This window comes from Gadus macrocephalus, chromosome 2 (genome assembly GCF_031168955.1).
Source record: "Gadus macrocephalus chromosome 2, ASM3116895v1".
Classification (NCBI taxonomy): domain Eukaryota; kingdom Metazoa; phylum Chordata; class Actinopteri; order Gadiformes; family Gadidae; genus Gadus; species Gadus macrocephalus.
Window position 1 is genome coordinate 14,239,169 of NC_082383.1, and position 16,209 is coordinate 14,255,377.

Below are 16,209 nucleotides of genomic sequence, written 5' to 3' on the forward strand. Positions count from 1 at the left end.
TCAGCTCAAAGATACTTTCTGTCCCTCGACAGTACCTTAACGAGACCTGACCTGTTGTTGTTGGTGTAATCGGGGATGTAGGTCCGGCTATATCCTGTCAGTCCTAGGAATGCTAGCATTTGTCGGACTGTGATTGGCTTTGGATAGGTTTTGATCGCGCTTCTGTGTCCTTTGCCGATCTCTCTTCTATTCCCTCCTATTACTTTCCCCAAGAAAGTAATCTCTTCTTTAACCAGTTGTAGTTTTGTGTTTGAGTGTTCTTCACGTTCACCACAATGTTGTGCTGCGGGGTGTGTCCCACATCATACGGTCCATTTGCCCACACCGTCTTCTCAATGCGTGTAAGCATGGTGGTCACTTCTGGGTCTTCTGGGTCGTCGCTCTTGGTGTTGTTGTCGATCACCATCCGATGTCCGTCCACTCTTCGGCCGATCGCCTTGTTCGTGGTTCGTGAGGATATTCTCCAGAATTCTGCATCCGGGCTTCTGGGTAGATATTGTTTGTCTGTGGATTGCCATTCACGGACCTCTTGTGCTCTTTTCACCATTGGTCCGAGTTGTTTGGGTTCGTGGTCTGTGCTGACCAAGAGGGAGACATGAGGGACACTCTCTGGTTCCAGCTGGAACCAGGATAGTTGTTCTTCTGTGAGGTCGACTCCTGCCGCCACTCCTTCGGGTCCCAGGTATATATCTCCACATCGTAGGTCCTCCAGCTGTCCATCCTTCTGGTTGTACCATGGTTCATCATAGGTCAGGTCCTGCTCGTGTGTGATGTTGAGCGTGCAGTGTAATGGGTCCAACAGTTCATTGTATTCCCCGATTTCCTGGATCCACATTTCCCAATCCCGAAATGTGCTTTCCAGTCCTGGAGTTGTCTGTGCTGTTCCCTGCCAGTAGATGGTGGTGTCGTCATGAGCTTCTGGCTTTGGGTCGTCTATTAACATGAACATGTGTGCTTCATCTGGGGCGGGTTTGGCGGGGTGGTACCGGGTGATGCCTCCCAAGTTGCAGGCAAGAGTGATTTGTAGGGAACCCATTAGGTCCCTTCCTAATAGATTGAAGGGGGCATTTTGGGGCGTATAGGAATGAATGAAATCCTTTCTGTTCTAGTATGTCGAAGTTGAGTGGGGTTGTGAACGGTCGTTCCATGGGTTTCCCAGAGAATCCCATGGTTTTTAGAGAGCGGCGAGAGAGTGGGGGTGTTTTTCCCGCGAGACTTCCGATAGTTGATACGGATGCTCCCGAGTCCACTAGAAACGTGCATCTGTGTCCACCTACGTATGCGTCCACAGTAGGTAGTCCGACGCCAAGTTCCTTTCTCGCCCGCTCGTCCTCTGGGCATCCCTATTGTTGTAAGTTTAACATGGAGTTGCCCGATGCGGGCAGATCCTTGAGGCCAGTATTTAGATTTTTTAGATTTTGTTGTTGTGACGGGAACCTAGATTGGGCCATGTCGGAGTGGTACTTGGGGCAGTCCTTGATCCAGTGTCCCATTTGGTTGCAATGCATGCATGGATACTGACGTATCAGCCTTTCCCTTTCTCTTCCTCTTCCTGGTCCTCCTCCTCTGTATGGATGGTTCTGTCTTTGTTGACCTGATTGTTGCATGGCGACGGCCACGTATGCAGCGTATGCGGTGGGGTTGTTGCCCTGTTGTAGCCACTCTGGAAGTGGGGTCACCTGAGGGACTGTTTCATGTTGATGTGACATTAGGGACATCATGGCCATGTAATCCGGGTCTTCTTCGGCTCTCTTGAGCTGCCGGGTCTCCTCCACGTCCTTTTTTATGTTCACCCTGCACATCTGTTTAAATAGTTCCCCCAGACCTCCGTCGTGGTGTGCTTGCTTCTTTTTGCTAAGATTGAAGTGGTGAATGAGGTGTTCCATCCACTCTGCCTTCGGTTTGACGCACAGTCCAACCACCGTCTCCAGTCCATTCTGGGCCTCGGGCGGTAGCCCACTCAAGACCGCCTTTCGGAAGGTGTTGTTTGCCAGGTTGGTTTCGTACGGGTGGCAGTAATTTTTGTCTGCCCAGAGTATTTCGGCTCTCCTTACGTAAGCATGGACGGTTTCTTCTGGTTTGATGGTCAGGCCTTGGATCCCCACTGCACTGAGGTCTGGTGGGTATTGTAGTTTGAGGTTATCCCAGAAGGCATTTCGGTATCTGTCGAAGGGTGTTTTGTCTGGCACTTGAGTAGTACGGGTCATTCTTTCCAGTTCTATTGTTTTGTCGGAACCGTGGGCTCTTCCGATGATGGCCCTTACATCTCCTATGGCCAGGACATCACCTGATGTCTCCTCCTCGAACGTCCTGATCCAGGCCGCAGCTCCCGCCGTGATCGAAGGCAAGCGGTAGCCCAGGGCAAGCCTTTCTCGGTGTCCCCATGATGAGAATATTTCTCTATCCCATGCGTCCGTCATCAGGGGTGCTATCAAGGCGGCGCCGTTGCCGTCCGAGCATTCGTCGCCGGACCGGTTCGGACTGGTATCCTTCGTCTTGGTCTTCTTAGTGCGGCGATCCGTCTTGGTCGTGCGATCTTTGCCTCGGGTTGCGGGTTGGGAGGCTGATTTTGTTGCTCTTGCCTTGATTCCGAGGTTGCTCCCGCGTGAGTGCCGTGCGTCTTCTGTACGGCCCCCGTACTTGCATCATTGTTTACGGGGTTCCCTTGTACGCACTGTGGGTTTTCACTGTTGTCTTGCCCTTGTTCTTGAATGTTAGGGGAGTTCGGGCTCCCCAGGTGTCCTTGTCCGTGCTGTCCTTGGTTGGAACAGCCTTGGTCTCCTTGTAGATGCTGGATGGGTTGTTGAATTTCCTGGTGTTGCGGTAGTTGTGGATTGTATTGTAGTTGTTGTTGGGGTGCGTAGAGTAGGGTTGAGTCGGGTTGGGGGTTGTGTTGTAGCTGCTGATGCTGCTTGCCTGAGTAGAGTTGAGGGTTGGGTTGTAGCTGCTGCTGGGCTGAGTAGAGTTGAGGGTTGGGTTGTATCTGCTGCTGGGCTGAGTAGAGTTGAGTATTGGGTTGTAGCTGCTGCTGGGCTGAGTAGAGTTGAGGGTTGGGTTGTTGCTGCTGTTGTTGCTGGGGTTGTTGGTGGGTCGAGTCGGGTTGAGGGTTGGGTTGTAGCTGCTGCTGGGCTGAGTAGAGTTGAGGGTTGGGTTGTATCTGCTGCTGGGCTGAGTAGAGTTGAGGGTTGGGTTGTAGTTGCTGCTGGGCTGAGGAGAGTTGAGGGTTGGGTTGTAGCAGCTGCTGGGCTGAGTAGAGTTGAGGGTTGAGTTGTTGCTGCTGTTGTTGGGGTTGTTGGTGGGTTGAGTCGGGTTGAGTGACGTCTTGTTGTTGTTGTCGCTGCTGCTGCTGCGCTGAGTAGAGCCGGGGGTTCGGTAGTAGCTGCTGCTGCTGCGTTGGGTAGGGCTGGGGAATGGGTAGTAGGTGCTGTTACTGCTGCTGCGTTGGGTAGGGCTGGGGAATGGGTAGTAGTTGCTGCTGCTGCTGCTGCTGCTGGGGGTAGGGCTGGGGAATGGGTAGTAGATGCTGTTGCGTTGGGTAGGGCCGGGGAATGGGTAGTAGATGCTGTTGCGTTGGGTAGGGCTGGGGGATGGGTAGTAGATGCTGCTGCTGCTGGGGGTAGGGCTGGGGAATGGGTAGTAGATGCTGTTGCGTTGGGTAGGGCCGGGGAATGGGTAGTAGCTGCTGTTGCTGCTGCTGCGTTGGGTAGGGCTGGGGAATGGGTAGTAGCTGCTGTTGCTGCTGTTGCGTTGGGTAGGGCTGGGGAATGGGCAGTAGATGCTGTTGCTGCGTTGAGTAGGGCTGGGGGATGGGTAGTAGATGCTGTTGCGTTGGGTAGGGCTGGGGGATGGGTAGTAGATGCTGTTGCTGCTGCTGCTGTGTTGGGTAGGGCTGGGGGATGGGTAGTAGATGCTGTTGCTGCTGCTGCTGCGTTGGGTAGGGCTGGGGGATGGGTAGTAGATGCTGTTGCGTTGGGTAGGGCTGGGGGATGGGTAGTAGTTGCTGCTGCTGCTGTTGGTGCTGGGGGTTGGGTTGTAGCTGCTGATGCTGCTGTTGGTGCTGGGAGTTGGGTTGTAGCTGCTGATGCTGCTGCTGCTGTTGGTGGTGCTGGGGGTTGGGTTGTTGCTGCTGCTGCGTTGGGTAGGGCTGGGGAATGGGTAGTAGCTGCTGTTGATGCTGCTGCTGCTGCTGCAGTTGCTGGGAGTTGGGTTGTAGCTGCCGATACTGCTGTTGCTGTTGTTGTTGGATGTTGGGTTGTAGCTGCTGATGTTGCTGATGCTGCTGCTGTTGCAGTTGCTGGGAGTTGGGTTGTAGTTGCTGATGCTGCTGCTGTTGGTGGTGCTGGGGGTTGGGTTGTAGCTGCTGATGTTGCTGCTGCTGTTGGTGCTGGGGGTTGGGTTGTAGCTGCTGTTGCTGGGTTGAGTAGGATTGGGGGTTGCCGACGTTCGTTGCGCCCGGAGGGTGGTCCGCTTCTCGACCAATTATTGCACCCGGGCCGCTCCTCCCTTTTATCACGCGGTCGGTCCCGTTCTTTGGCCCCTTCGTCGAGTCGTACTCAACGCCACCGTAATCCTGACTTCCTCCTGCGAACGACGGTGGGGGTTGATCGTTGTACGAGATTTCTACAGGTCCCTTCTCTATGTGGAGTATTGGGAATTGGAGGGCAGGGTCTTTGGAATTTCGAGGCGCCGAGTGGTCATAGCAGCCGTATGGTGATGGAGCCCTTGTAACGTTTGGGAAAGGCGGGTTTTCTTCGAGGCTGGGGTAGGTGTTGTTGCGGAGGCTGGTGTTGTCCTCTCCACATGGCGTTCCTTTATCTTCAACGTCCGCTCCATCCAGGGTGAGTGGGGCCGCATGCTTCTCGACGTGAGGTGGTGCAGACAGCCCTTTCAATACGGTTTTCTCTTGGCGGGAAAGGTCGCTCTTCCCTCTTCCGTGCTTCCATGTTGATTGCCGCATTGTATGCGTTGAGTAGGGCGTAGGTGTATTTCTCCCTCTTCTTCCTGTAGTCGACTGAATCCTTCTCTCGTACCTTCTTCGTGTTTCCGCGTCTTGTCGCAGCCCATTCGCTCTCCTTCAGGGTTTGCTCCCAGGCCGCTGTGGTAAGGCCGGTGGTGACCTTTACCCCAACAGCCCAAACTCCAATCTGTTCCCACTCCTTTCTGTACTTTTCCTCTCGCGCAGCCCATTTTTTCTGTTGTTTAGTGGACAACGCCTTGTCCTTCAGGGCGTTCGCTGCCAAATACCTGGCTACTGCCGCCCTCATCTGGGCCGGGGTGTCTGGATCAGGTCTCGCTTCCGTTAGGCGAGGTTGCACATCGAGCGAGGCCATGATGTCTGGAAAGGCGCGTCTGTTGGGGCTAGGCGTGGGTGAGCAGTTGGGGGCCGCTGTCTGGAGAGTAGGAATGAGGTGTTGCGGCAGGAGTGAGGCAGGCGTTGTTCCGGCCAGCAGGGGGAGGGGGTCGCGGCACAGGGGCTATGGCCAACACTTAAATGACTAAGCACACACTATTCGCACGCCGCGCTGACGACCAGACCTGTGGAGACAAAAGGATGGGGAGAGGGGGGGGGGGGGGGGTCTGACGACCGGACCTTATGGTGGCCCGGCTTAACTTCGGCACATTCACCATATAACACTAAAACCACAGGTAATACGTCTCCCACGTTGGTACAAACATAAGATCTAGACGGGATTGGATACAGTCTATCGACAAACCCATATAAAACACACTCCTAGCTCTTTGCTTTTTGAGGCAGTTATTTAATTTAATCTGTTAGCGTATCCGAGGCCGTTTATCTAACCGGCTGTTTATGAATTTCAATCCGAGACCACGAGACCCCGCAGCCAGGCGGAGGCAGTACAAGCTATTTGCCTAAATGTTACTATTCTAACTATTACAGATTTTGGTCATTGACAACAGGCTCTGTTTACCTTTCAATGGCGCCTGCATCCAGCTTGTATTGCGTCCCGACGGCCTCGTGGTCGCTAGTCTCGGTCCGGAACTTCCCAAGAACGTCAAGGGGTCACCAAATTATTACGTAGTTCTTCAAGGAAAGTGGTCAAATCCAAAGGAATAGCTTTAAAGAGACTTTATTTAGTATAAAGTATTTTCGGTATGGTAAACTGATACTCTGAAGCAAGGAGAGATTGAAGATGTGTCTAAGCACGTGCGAGCGTTCTCCTAGCTGATCAATAGACCTATAACCCTGTCCAATAGCTACCGGGAGAATTCTAGCTTGCTCTGGCTCCAACCGTCTGTTATGGTATGGATCCTCAAGCCCGGAAGTAGTGGGAGGAGCCGGGTTGACGTATTACCCTCGGCCTCCTTACCTGTCTGGTGCTGCCCTCTGTGGATGGAGCTGTTATTGCAGCCTTCAGTAAGGTCCTGTTCCCCTTGTGGCTATGTATAGTATTTACGGCTTATATGTTTGGTCCTGCTTCATAAGGTCTATGTGTGGGTTGCTTTAGGTTCTTAAAATACGTAACAATTCACATAGCCAAAAACAAGACAATAGATATATGGCTAGATCAAAACATCAAGACATACAATTCTAAAAAGAACAGATGAAGCAGCTACCCTTTTTTCCTTCGCGGTTTGCCTGAGCAGCGCACCTGCATTTAATATATCCGTGAATTGTCACAATTTCTCAGAATCAAAGGTGAAAGTAGAAACGGGTGGCCAAAAGCTGTCATATTGTTAGTTATCACAGACAATTTTTAACAATAAATGTTCTGTACGGAGCTCCTTAAGGGACATTAGGGAGAACACTCCCGGACAGAACCTTAGTTTGGAAGTCGTGCTTAGTGACACGACAAATACTCCCAATTGAAATACATGGGTTTGAAATTTGTGCTTTTTGACACGAAATTTTTGAAAATACGTGTCCCTGATCACGTTTCAATAGATTAAATAACGTGACAGTGTCACGTATTTTCGTGAGACCGGGTTGTATGTTATGGTCTTTTAGCTATTTAAGCCATCCAGCTACATCTATTTTATTCATCATTGGGATGTATGTGTGAAATGAATGTGTGGCAATGTATGTACTGAATTGATCATGATCCCTGAGAAACACCTTCTCGTTTTGTTGTTACTTGTAATCAACAAAATGACAATAAATTTGATTTGATTTGGTTTTGATTGATTTGATTCTCTTTGTAAGCACTTCTAGGTCTAATTTAGGGAAAATCTGAGCTCCATGTACAGTTTTGAACGCTGTGTTTATAAGGGGTAGAAGATTGCGGTTCTTAACAATGATCCCGTTGAGTCCCCTGTTATCTATGCAAGGCCGCGAATCCTTTGGCCACGAAGAAGAACCCTGCACCGGCGGGAGATGTAGTCAAGTGAAGTCTAGTAAATTTTTATTTCTATAGCGCATTTACAGAGAGAAAATTTAAAAGGTAACAAGGGGACACTATTCACTGGCAATTAAAAAAAGGAGACACTAATGAAATGCAAGTGAAAAGAGGTGGGTCCTTAAATGGGACTTAAAAATATTTAGAGACTGGGCTGCATGGATGTGGAGGCCAGGAAAAAGCTTTTCCTAACTACTGCACTGATCTGCTGCTCCAACTTGAAGGCACTGTCAAAAATCACCCCGAGATTTCTGACAGAAGGCCTGATGTTAGAGGCGATAGGGCCCAGGGCATTGGTGGAGAGGATGTAGAGGTGTCGGATATTGTTGTCACTAGGCAACAAACGGAGAGGACGCTGGCGCTGTCTGTTCGCCGCTTCTCCAAGCAATTTTTGGGCCAATTTTGGCCAATTTTACTTTAAAAAGTGATTTTTTGTTGACATATAATCTCTACTTGGTTCCCTGCAAGCTACATCAGCGACGAAAAGCAAGCTTATGGACTGTCTTTAGTTGTTCCAGTGTTATTGTGTTATTGTGAAGAGCCGTGTAGCTCACTTGTTATTTTGGCGTCCCTAGTAACAACGGCTAAAAACAAGTAGCTCGGTGATCCTGCAGTCGGTTGCACCAGCAGAACGTAAGGCCGATCGTAAGTTCGGGTGTAAAGTCCGCCGTAACCCTACGTTCGACGTAGCTAGTGTCAAACTAAAGGTGTTCTAAATTTTGGTTGCACCACCATAACTTAAGTTGTAACGTTACTGGTAGTGCGTAAATTGTACTAGTGTCGCTTTTAATGACGTTTAGATAATTTCAAGCCAATCATTGACAGCTAACAATGTAAACAGGAAATACCGGCAAGTTTCCAACTTATCCGAGTGAAGACGCGTTAGCACCCAAATGGGCAAACAAAACAGTTTCAGTCATTTATTCTCTAAAATGATATAGTATAAGTAGTAGTAATAAAGAAATAAATATGCTTTGTATGCTATTCGTTGTGTGTGTCGTGAGTTTTTAACCTCTACCTGGCTATGCATTGTATGGAATAGCTCTAGAAATGTTGGTTTGTACGTGGGCTCGAGGAGTTTTTTATTTTATCTCTCGAGGAGGTAAGACAGTTGATTAGCAACTAATTTCACGTGAAGAAGGTATTAACGGAATTAACTGCCAACTTCTGCAAAATTGCCAAGCAAGAAAACTACTCTACGACGACGACGAGAGATCATCAGTCCTAGGTAAGTCAGTTTCACACTATTCAATCAGCAACTGTGCTTAATGTTATTATTTCGTTTGGTCTACTTCTCGTTGCTGCCATTTGTGTTAATAACATGTTTACAATGTTTCTGAAGTGATAACGTAAAGTAACGCTAGCTGCTAGTGCTAGTAGTTACGCCCCTTTTGGGGCCGTTGACATGGACTAAAGTGTATAATGGCAGGAGTCCGTTATTTTGTCTGCTGTAGGAAATAAAGTATAGAATGAGCTAGTAACAAGTCATGCTTTGATTTTCATGTGTTTCAGGCTTGACCATGTCTGACCGCCGTGCTCGCAAGAAAAACTTCACCCATGATGAAATTGTGCTACTGTTAAATCTATACAGTGAGAACAAAACACTCCTTGAAGCCAAGCTTAATAATTTTATCACTAACAAAAAAAAAAATGAGACATGGGAACAAATTACCGAAGCAATTACTGCCAAAGGGGTAGAATTGAGGGAGGTAAAAGATGTGCGCAAGAAATGGAGTGACCTAAAGATACAGGCAGCTGAAGATTTCCCAAAGAATGTGCCAACTGGGGGTGGTGGAAAAGGGGATATGGGGCCATACTCCTCTATGGTTTTAGATATAATTGGGGACACCTCTCCTTGTCTTAGAGGGATTGTTGGGGGGGGCGTGGAGAGTGGCGTGGTGCAACCCATGGTCCAGGAGGAGGCCGAAGCTACTGCTGGCCTGGAGAACACCACGTCCAACGTGACCGTGGAGGATTCTGCACCCATGCCCGTGGAGGACCCTGGGACTGTGCCCATGACGAGCCATGAGGAAACTGCGCCCATCACCATCCCAGAAAGCCTTCCACCACCACCACCACCAAAACGTTTGAGGAGAGGAACTGACATTGACTTCCTTAGAGAGGAGCTTTTACGAGTAGAAATAGAGAAAAGTAAGCAAGAGACAGAAAAGATAAAGATAGAGAAGGAGAAATTAGAATTGGAAAAACAGAAACTAAATTTAGAAATATTAAAGTTGCAGGAGGAGCTGAGAATCTATGGTTACAAGACATTCACTGAGATTTAATAAATTCATTAACTGATGAATCTGTTTATGTTGTTCTTCATTCCAAAAGGCAAGACGTACAGTTTCAGTACAATCTGAGAAATACTCAGGTATTTAATTGCTGTATTAGTCCAATCTGTAGTAATTCAGTGTATTTTGTGTCATTGACAACAAGTAAGTTCACATTGTAATAAGAGTACATCTGTAAATGGTATTATGCAGTACCACTTTTACGCCATTAGATGGTGTAATGAGTATTCAGGAACAATCAAGCTTTAGTAATGTGGGGCTTTCCAGTGTTTGTTGTCAGATAAGTCAACATGCATATTGATAATAGTAAAGAAATATTGTGTATGTAGATTTGGCTACTTCGTGTATGGGAAATTAGAACTGTATTCTATTTATTTTTTTGGCCTACCCCGGGGGAAAAATGGGTTTAACAGACATTGGCTGCTGTCAAAGGTTGTCCTACAAAAATCAAATCTATGATGTCTAAGGATTATAAACTGGGTTACTGTAGATCACATCCTGAGGGTGTATGCTTTCAGAAAAATATTGTTTGTATGGTTGAATCAGTCATTCATGCTAGATAGGACTACTTTTTCAAAAAATTTAACTGGTTATAAGTCATCTGCATCTGAGTAAATCATCTATGTCTACTGAGGAGTAACCGATGCACCTTGTCTGTTCATGAACTGTTGCTCTAATCTTAACCTATCAATATGGTGTTAGTATGACTTATTTATACCGTATAAGAACACTTAGAACACGTAGAATTTAGGGTGGCTACATAGTAGCTTAATTTATTACAGCCTTCATCCAAAATAGGTGGTAGCGAGGTAGTCCCGGGTAGCTACTGCCCCGGCTGGTACAACCACATTATGCAGGGGGACGTCTTGGTCTCCTTCGAGGTCCTGCAATCCATCCTCCATCAGAGGCACCTTCCACTCCATTGCCATGTTGTGGAGAACAACGCAGGCACCTGCTACAACAGCTGCCCTGTCTGGCTCCATATTGATGCCTGTTAGTGATAATAATTAATTAATTAATGAATTCATACAGGAGGAATAGCCTTAGACCTGCTTATAACTTCTTACATGTACAGTTTTTCGAAAGACTTGCAAATCGTACATCTTAATACAGATTTAGGACTTTTTAATCACAGAAGAGTCTCTGACAATAGGATTTCACAAAGACTAACTAATTTAGAATTAGAAATCAGCAATATTTTTTTAGTCACCTCTGTGCAAACAGGCCCACCGCTTCTTCAGCACTCCTATGCAGCGTTCGACCACATTTCTTGTGCGAATGTGGGCAACATTGTAGCGCTCCTGCGAGCGACTGGCAGGTGACAAATATGGGGTCATAAGCCAATCCCTAAGGGGGTACCCAGAGTCACCGAGGAGCCTTCCAGGGTGTCTCCCTGCCTCAAAGTCTTCCCCGAACTGTGAGTGCCGTAATACGTAACTGTCATGTTTAGATCCTGGCCATTTTATGACACAATTCGTAATCTTAAGGTCGGCGTCACAGACTATCTGTGCATTTATGGAATGGTATCCTTTTCTGTTGACAAAAACAGGTTTGTGGTCCGTTGGGGTCTTGATACGGATGTGCGTTCCGTCAACACAGCCTGTCACATTTGGGAAACCAGCGATCCGGTAAAATTGTTGACGGACATGGTTTAGTTCCCCAGGCTGTACAGGGAAGCGAACATATGTGTGTTCAGATGCCTGCACAGCAAATTTTAAATCGACATTTTTACACTGAAAGAGTTAAATCCAACACTTTCAGGGTGTATATATGGGGACCACCACAAAAGTGTTAATTTGACACTTTCATTAGTGTAATAAACTACAACACTAACAAAGTGATAAAATGTTACACTTTAAGAGTTCCTCAGGAACACCAAGCCGGAATCATTTACTCCAGCTTATTGTTATTTCTTTCCCTAAATTTAACTCCAAGTGTTATTTTTAAACACCAGTTTATTGTTACCTTTCCTTTATTATCAACTCCAAAAGTGTTATTTTTAAACACCAGTTTATTGTTACCTTTCCTTTATTATCAACTCCAAAAGTGTTATTTTTAAACACCAGTTTATTGTTATTTCCTTTGATATCAACTCCAAAAGTGTTATTTTTTAACATTTCACCCAGTGTCAAATTGACAATATAGGTGTTGTTTTTACTTTATATTATGCTACAAAATGTTAGTTGGTCTTTTCCATATGAACCTGAACAAAAATACTTACTAGAAATGCATTATATTAGACTTTTTTTAATTAAATCTCATCTGACAAAATCGCACCATGACTCATCTTACAAAATTCAGCAGCAACGCCATCTTACAAAATGCAGCAGTCAGGTACAATATAAAACAATGCGTCACAGCCATAGGACATCTGCAGGTCGAAAGGCTTGTGATGCTGCAAATCATCTCGATTTACAATGTACATATGGTCAATTTCTTCAACTTGAAAGGCATGGAGATGCTCAACAGAATTTAACTCAATAAGAACAAAATGTATAGCCTCTTTTTTTAGGATTATTAAAACAATTTTACCAAACAATGGCATTTCTTCCTCAACATCTACACACAGCAGATCCTATGTGATAGTCAATGCCGTCGCATTTCACCCATGCAGTAGAAGATACAGTAGAGGACCTATCGAGTTGAAAATATTCACAGACCAGCTCTTCTTCATCTAATTCACTTAACATTTGGGTTTTTACTGGTCCTGATTCAATACCTCTAACCGTGAACGCCTCCCAATGATAGGCAATAGCTAACTGATGTTTTAATGCTAAAGACTAAATTCTAAATTCTAAGCAACAACCAGGATACAACTTATGTAACAGTTTAAGGTGTTGAACCAAGGCCCCACTAGAGCCAAGTAGTGTCCTACAAATGTAACACCTATACATCATGCAGCAACTTTGCCCGCAACTCTTTTAGTTTCGGACTCTCTTTGGTTGATCCCACATCAATGTTGTAGATCGTTGTCTGGATAAACGTGTACATACTGCGAAGAGACTCATCGTAATTCAAACTGAAGACAAAATGGACCTTGAAAAGTTAATCGAATGCTGCAAGAGATGTGTTTCCCTGGCATGGGACGAGCTTCTTATCCATGGTGATGTAGAAGGCGCTGATGGCTCGTTTGGTGGTTCCAGAGGCAAGCAGATACGGCTGTTGACGTTCATCAGAATCCAAATGTTCATCCAGACTCTGGCATGACTGAAGGGAACATGGAAGAAAGGACAATAATAAGTATTCAAGTCTAAATCAAACCACAATTCAAAGCAGTTTTTGTACCGGAATTACAAACCTTGTGAAAAACGACCAGGTGGTCAATGGCATCCCTTGCACTGATCTTGTGACCCCTTTTCCTCCCAGCTGGCTGAGGTGACAGGATGTGTAACAGGAGGAGTAAAGTGGACATATCGCTGTCCCAACCTGGTTTGGGGAAGTTATATATAAAAATCCAGAATAAGGGATGATAATGAGATGGTGTTTTATAAGTAATTAGGCCGTGAGCTACGGGGGCCTTATCGTGCAACCCCTTCCACAAAAACCAACTTTTTTTTTTTTTTTAAATAAAGGTCTGACCCTGCTGAACATGAATTATAGATTTACATTGAAAATCAATGCGTTACAATACATTGTAGGAACATGACATAGGTGGAAGGTGTGACATCTGTCTTTGCATGTTTATTCACATCTAGAGGACATGAGCTTGGAAAATGGTATGGTTTGAGTGGTTTAAAAGTTAGTGTATACAAATACATATATATCCATTTACAAACTCTTTAGCATCTATAACTCCACCCTTAACACTGCCATTTAACGCATTCACTTATTGGCATGCTTAAACCAATGAACATTTACCTGGGTGGTAATCTGCCGATGACTCCACTTGTTCCCCTCTGGCAGATTGTAAAAGGCGTTGCAATAACGGGGTCTGTACCAGGGCAGCGGCTTCTTTTATCAACTTTGGTTTGTATGAGGGCCACCTTTCCAGAAGTCTGGCTGCTGTTTCTGCTCCGAAGAGAAGGCTGAAGTCTTGAAGAACCTGGAAGATAACACAAATGACAATTGAGAATAAGGCAGTCGAAAAGCAGAATACTTCACTTGTAGCATTTACAGACTTACCAATCCTTTTGTGTCCAAAAGTCTTGGGAACATGGACAGGACTGATGCCGAGGTTTCAGGATTGTGGATGAGCCCCTGCCGGAAATGGAAGGTTTCTTGCATCTTCTGGAAGATGGTGTCACGCTCGTTGGTATGAGTCATCAAGGAAATGGCCTCTTTGCATTGCTCATCCTGAAGCTGATCTTCTTGACTGTTGTCCCTGACGAGTGTTGGACCACCTCCCATCACAACAGCAGCCTTAGATTAGATGAGATTCAACTTTATTGTCAGTAGCAGAGTACAGGTACAGAACCAATGAAATGCAGTTAAAAATGAAATGCAGTTACCTTAGGGGAACTAGATGACTCGGGATGAAATTTGGTCTTCCGTTGAATAGTCTTGAGTCTCCAAGCCAGGAAGCCTGATCCACTTTGGGCATCATAGAAATGCTCCTAACAAAAACACAATTCTCTGTTATCTATGTCCCTACAATGAATGACCAGAGTACTCTGGAAGAGAGAAAATTACACCTTCTCTCACATCACCCCTGCACAATGCTATATTCTTCCATGAACTAATATTTACAATTAATTGCCTCCCCGTTCCCCGTTTGTTGGCGGGGGGGGGGCACGCATACTCTGGCGACGCATTCTCCGGTTCCGATCGTCGGGGGGGGGGGGGAGGGGGGTGAAGTCGGTGGCCTCCGATCTCGGAGGCCACCGGCCCACATGTGGACCCCAAAATATTAAATAGAACTTACATAGCCTTTCTTTGACATTGGATCTTGCAGGGAAGGGAACAAAGTGACGATGCCAAGTGCATATTTCTCCTTAGTCAGTCGTTGTGGAATTCTCCTAATATGAACAAATAAAAATACAATACTACATGCTTTTTTTGTACTACATAAAATGGAAGAACCATGATTAACAAATAAGTTTAGGACTATCATACCCCTCTTTTTCTGTCATGTGTGCTGCTAAAATGTTCACCATCTGCCGTCTGGAACTGTCACATATTTTCCCAGTGTCCTCGTACTCCTTCAGGACTGTTGCACCACCAGGCTTCTCCAGCAGAACATTCTTCACCAACTGAAATCATCGCGAAGACACGCATCACTAGAAAATAGTCGTAACATTCAACAACAAAGTGAAAACTGTACATTGAGTAATGTCCTGCTTATTCTTTTTACAAAAAACATTCTGTGGTGCACACATCCAGGTGTTGGACAAAAAAGTAAAAGTAAAGCAAAAAGGCGAATATCCGACACATTTAAGCCTGTCCAGTATATGAATATTTGCAGACTCACATCTTTCGCTGTAACACACTGCAACATCTCTGCCCCCAAGCATGCCCTTTTGCTTTGGCTAAGTTCGACCTCACTACCCTGACTACTCAACAGGGAAAGTGTATCCGTGAGGCTACCTGAAGACTCACTGGCAGGCGACTCTAGCAAAGGGGGGGGGGGGGGGGGGGGAAACACTTTCAAGTACACTTTAACCATGAATACCACAATTCCTCACTAGCAACATCTCTGCATTGCAACTCCATGCAAGTTGGTGTTTTAGCGTGCGTACAAACATACTTCACTATATGTAACATACCTCCTTCAGAATCATGGATGACCAAGCACACGTCCTTTGTAACCAACTCTGGAAACACATCAGCATCGACTTCAGTTCCTCCATCATCGGTCACTGTCAAGGTCTTGTCTTCAGGAATGGAGAACTTTACCCGAACTGAAATATATAAAGAAAAGAGAATCAAGTTAGTTTACCCTACATCTGAACACAAAACGCTATAAGAAAACAGGTAAAAATGGGAATTCAAGAACAGGAACAGGGTTTTTTTCTTCAGTCGCTTGTTTTGGGCTTGTTTTCAGCGTCCCGGTTGCTTATTTTCTGTGAGAGTTGGCAACACTGCTCACATTGCTTCTACCCAAACGGTCCTGAAGCACTGAGAGGTAGCGCAAGCACATTTTACTTTGTAGCCCTAGATGTGGTCTGGATTTCCAGGCTACCCACACAGCACAATTAGACAAGTTAAGTTCAAGCTAATATCAGCACCTTCAGACAACCACCTCTTCACATTAACCTTGCCTATCTCGTTAGCACTTACCTTCAGTTATGAACATTTCCAAACATGGCTCAGATATCTTTACATATTTCTTCAAGTTGAAGTACTTCACCTTGATAATCATCGTCACTGCGTCACCGTGTCAGGGTGACGTTACCTGATGATGAGAAATGAACGTTTTAAAATGTCACTAATTTCAACATGGGCTAGAATTCTAGCTAACTGGAAACAATGTGCACTGATTTACACCGGCAGCGTTCTACGCCCGTCTCACGGCCGCTTAGTTTTACGCCGTTTCTAAAGCGTCTCGGCGCCAGGGTTGCCAGATTGGCCCAGATTTCCCGCTCAATCTGGCAATCCTAGCTGCAGCGCGCTGCCCAATCTGG

General features: G+C 46.1%; 1 protein-coding gene across 3 annotated transcripts; it reads right to left on the reverse strand.

Annotated features, from left to right (window-relative positions):
• Positions 1-12,476: 12,476 nt before the first annotated feature.
• Positions 12,477-16,209, reverse strand: LOC132450847 (uncharacterized). Of its 3 annotated transcripts, none has more exons than XM_060043005.1 (9): positions 15,866-16,209; positions 15,352-15,486; positions 15,057-15,196; positions 14,740-14,838; positions 14,098-14,202; positions 13,772-14,008; positions 13,508-13,691; positions 12,948-13,075; positions 12,477-12,847 (listed from the first exon to the last, which is right to left on the reverse strand). In XM_060043005.1, exons 1-9 carry the CDS (start codon positions 15,945-15,947, stop codon positions 12,695-12,697), a joined length of 1,263 nt encoding a protein of 420 aa, XP_059898988.1. In that variant the 5' UTR covers positions 15,948-16,209; the 3' UTR covers positions 12,477-12,694. The 3 variants fall into 3 exon arrangements, with proteins under 3 accessions (XP_059898988.1, XP_059898978.1, XP_059898999.1); XM_060042995.1 differs by having other exon boundaries at positions 12,477-12,856; XM_060043016.1 differs by lacking the exon at positions 15,057-15,196 and having other exon boundaries at positions 12,477-12,856; positions 15,866-15,965.

What these genes read in the sequence shown, in the direction of transcription:
- LOC132450847 (XM_060042995.1), bottom strand. Translation starts at nt 15,947, where the DNA reads ATGATTATCAAGGTGAAGTACTTCAACTTGAAGAAATATGTAAAGATA. An exon ending in CATCCATGATTCTGAAGGAG is followed by an intron (nt 15,197 to 15,351) that starts GTATGTTACATA and finishes CCCCTTTGCTAG; the next exon opens with AGTCGCCTGCCAGTGAGTCT. An exon ending in ACCTGGTCGTTTTTCACAAG is followed by an intron (nt 12,857 to 12,947) that starts GTTTGTAATTCC and finishes TGTTCCCTTCAG; the next exon opens with TCATGCCAGAGTCTGGATGA.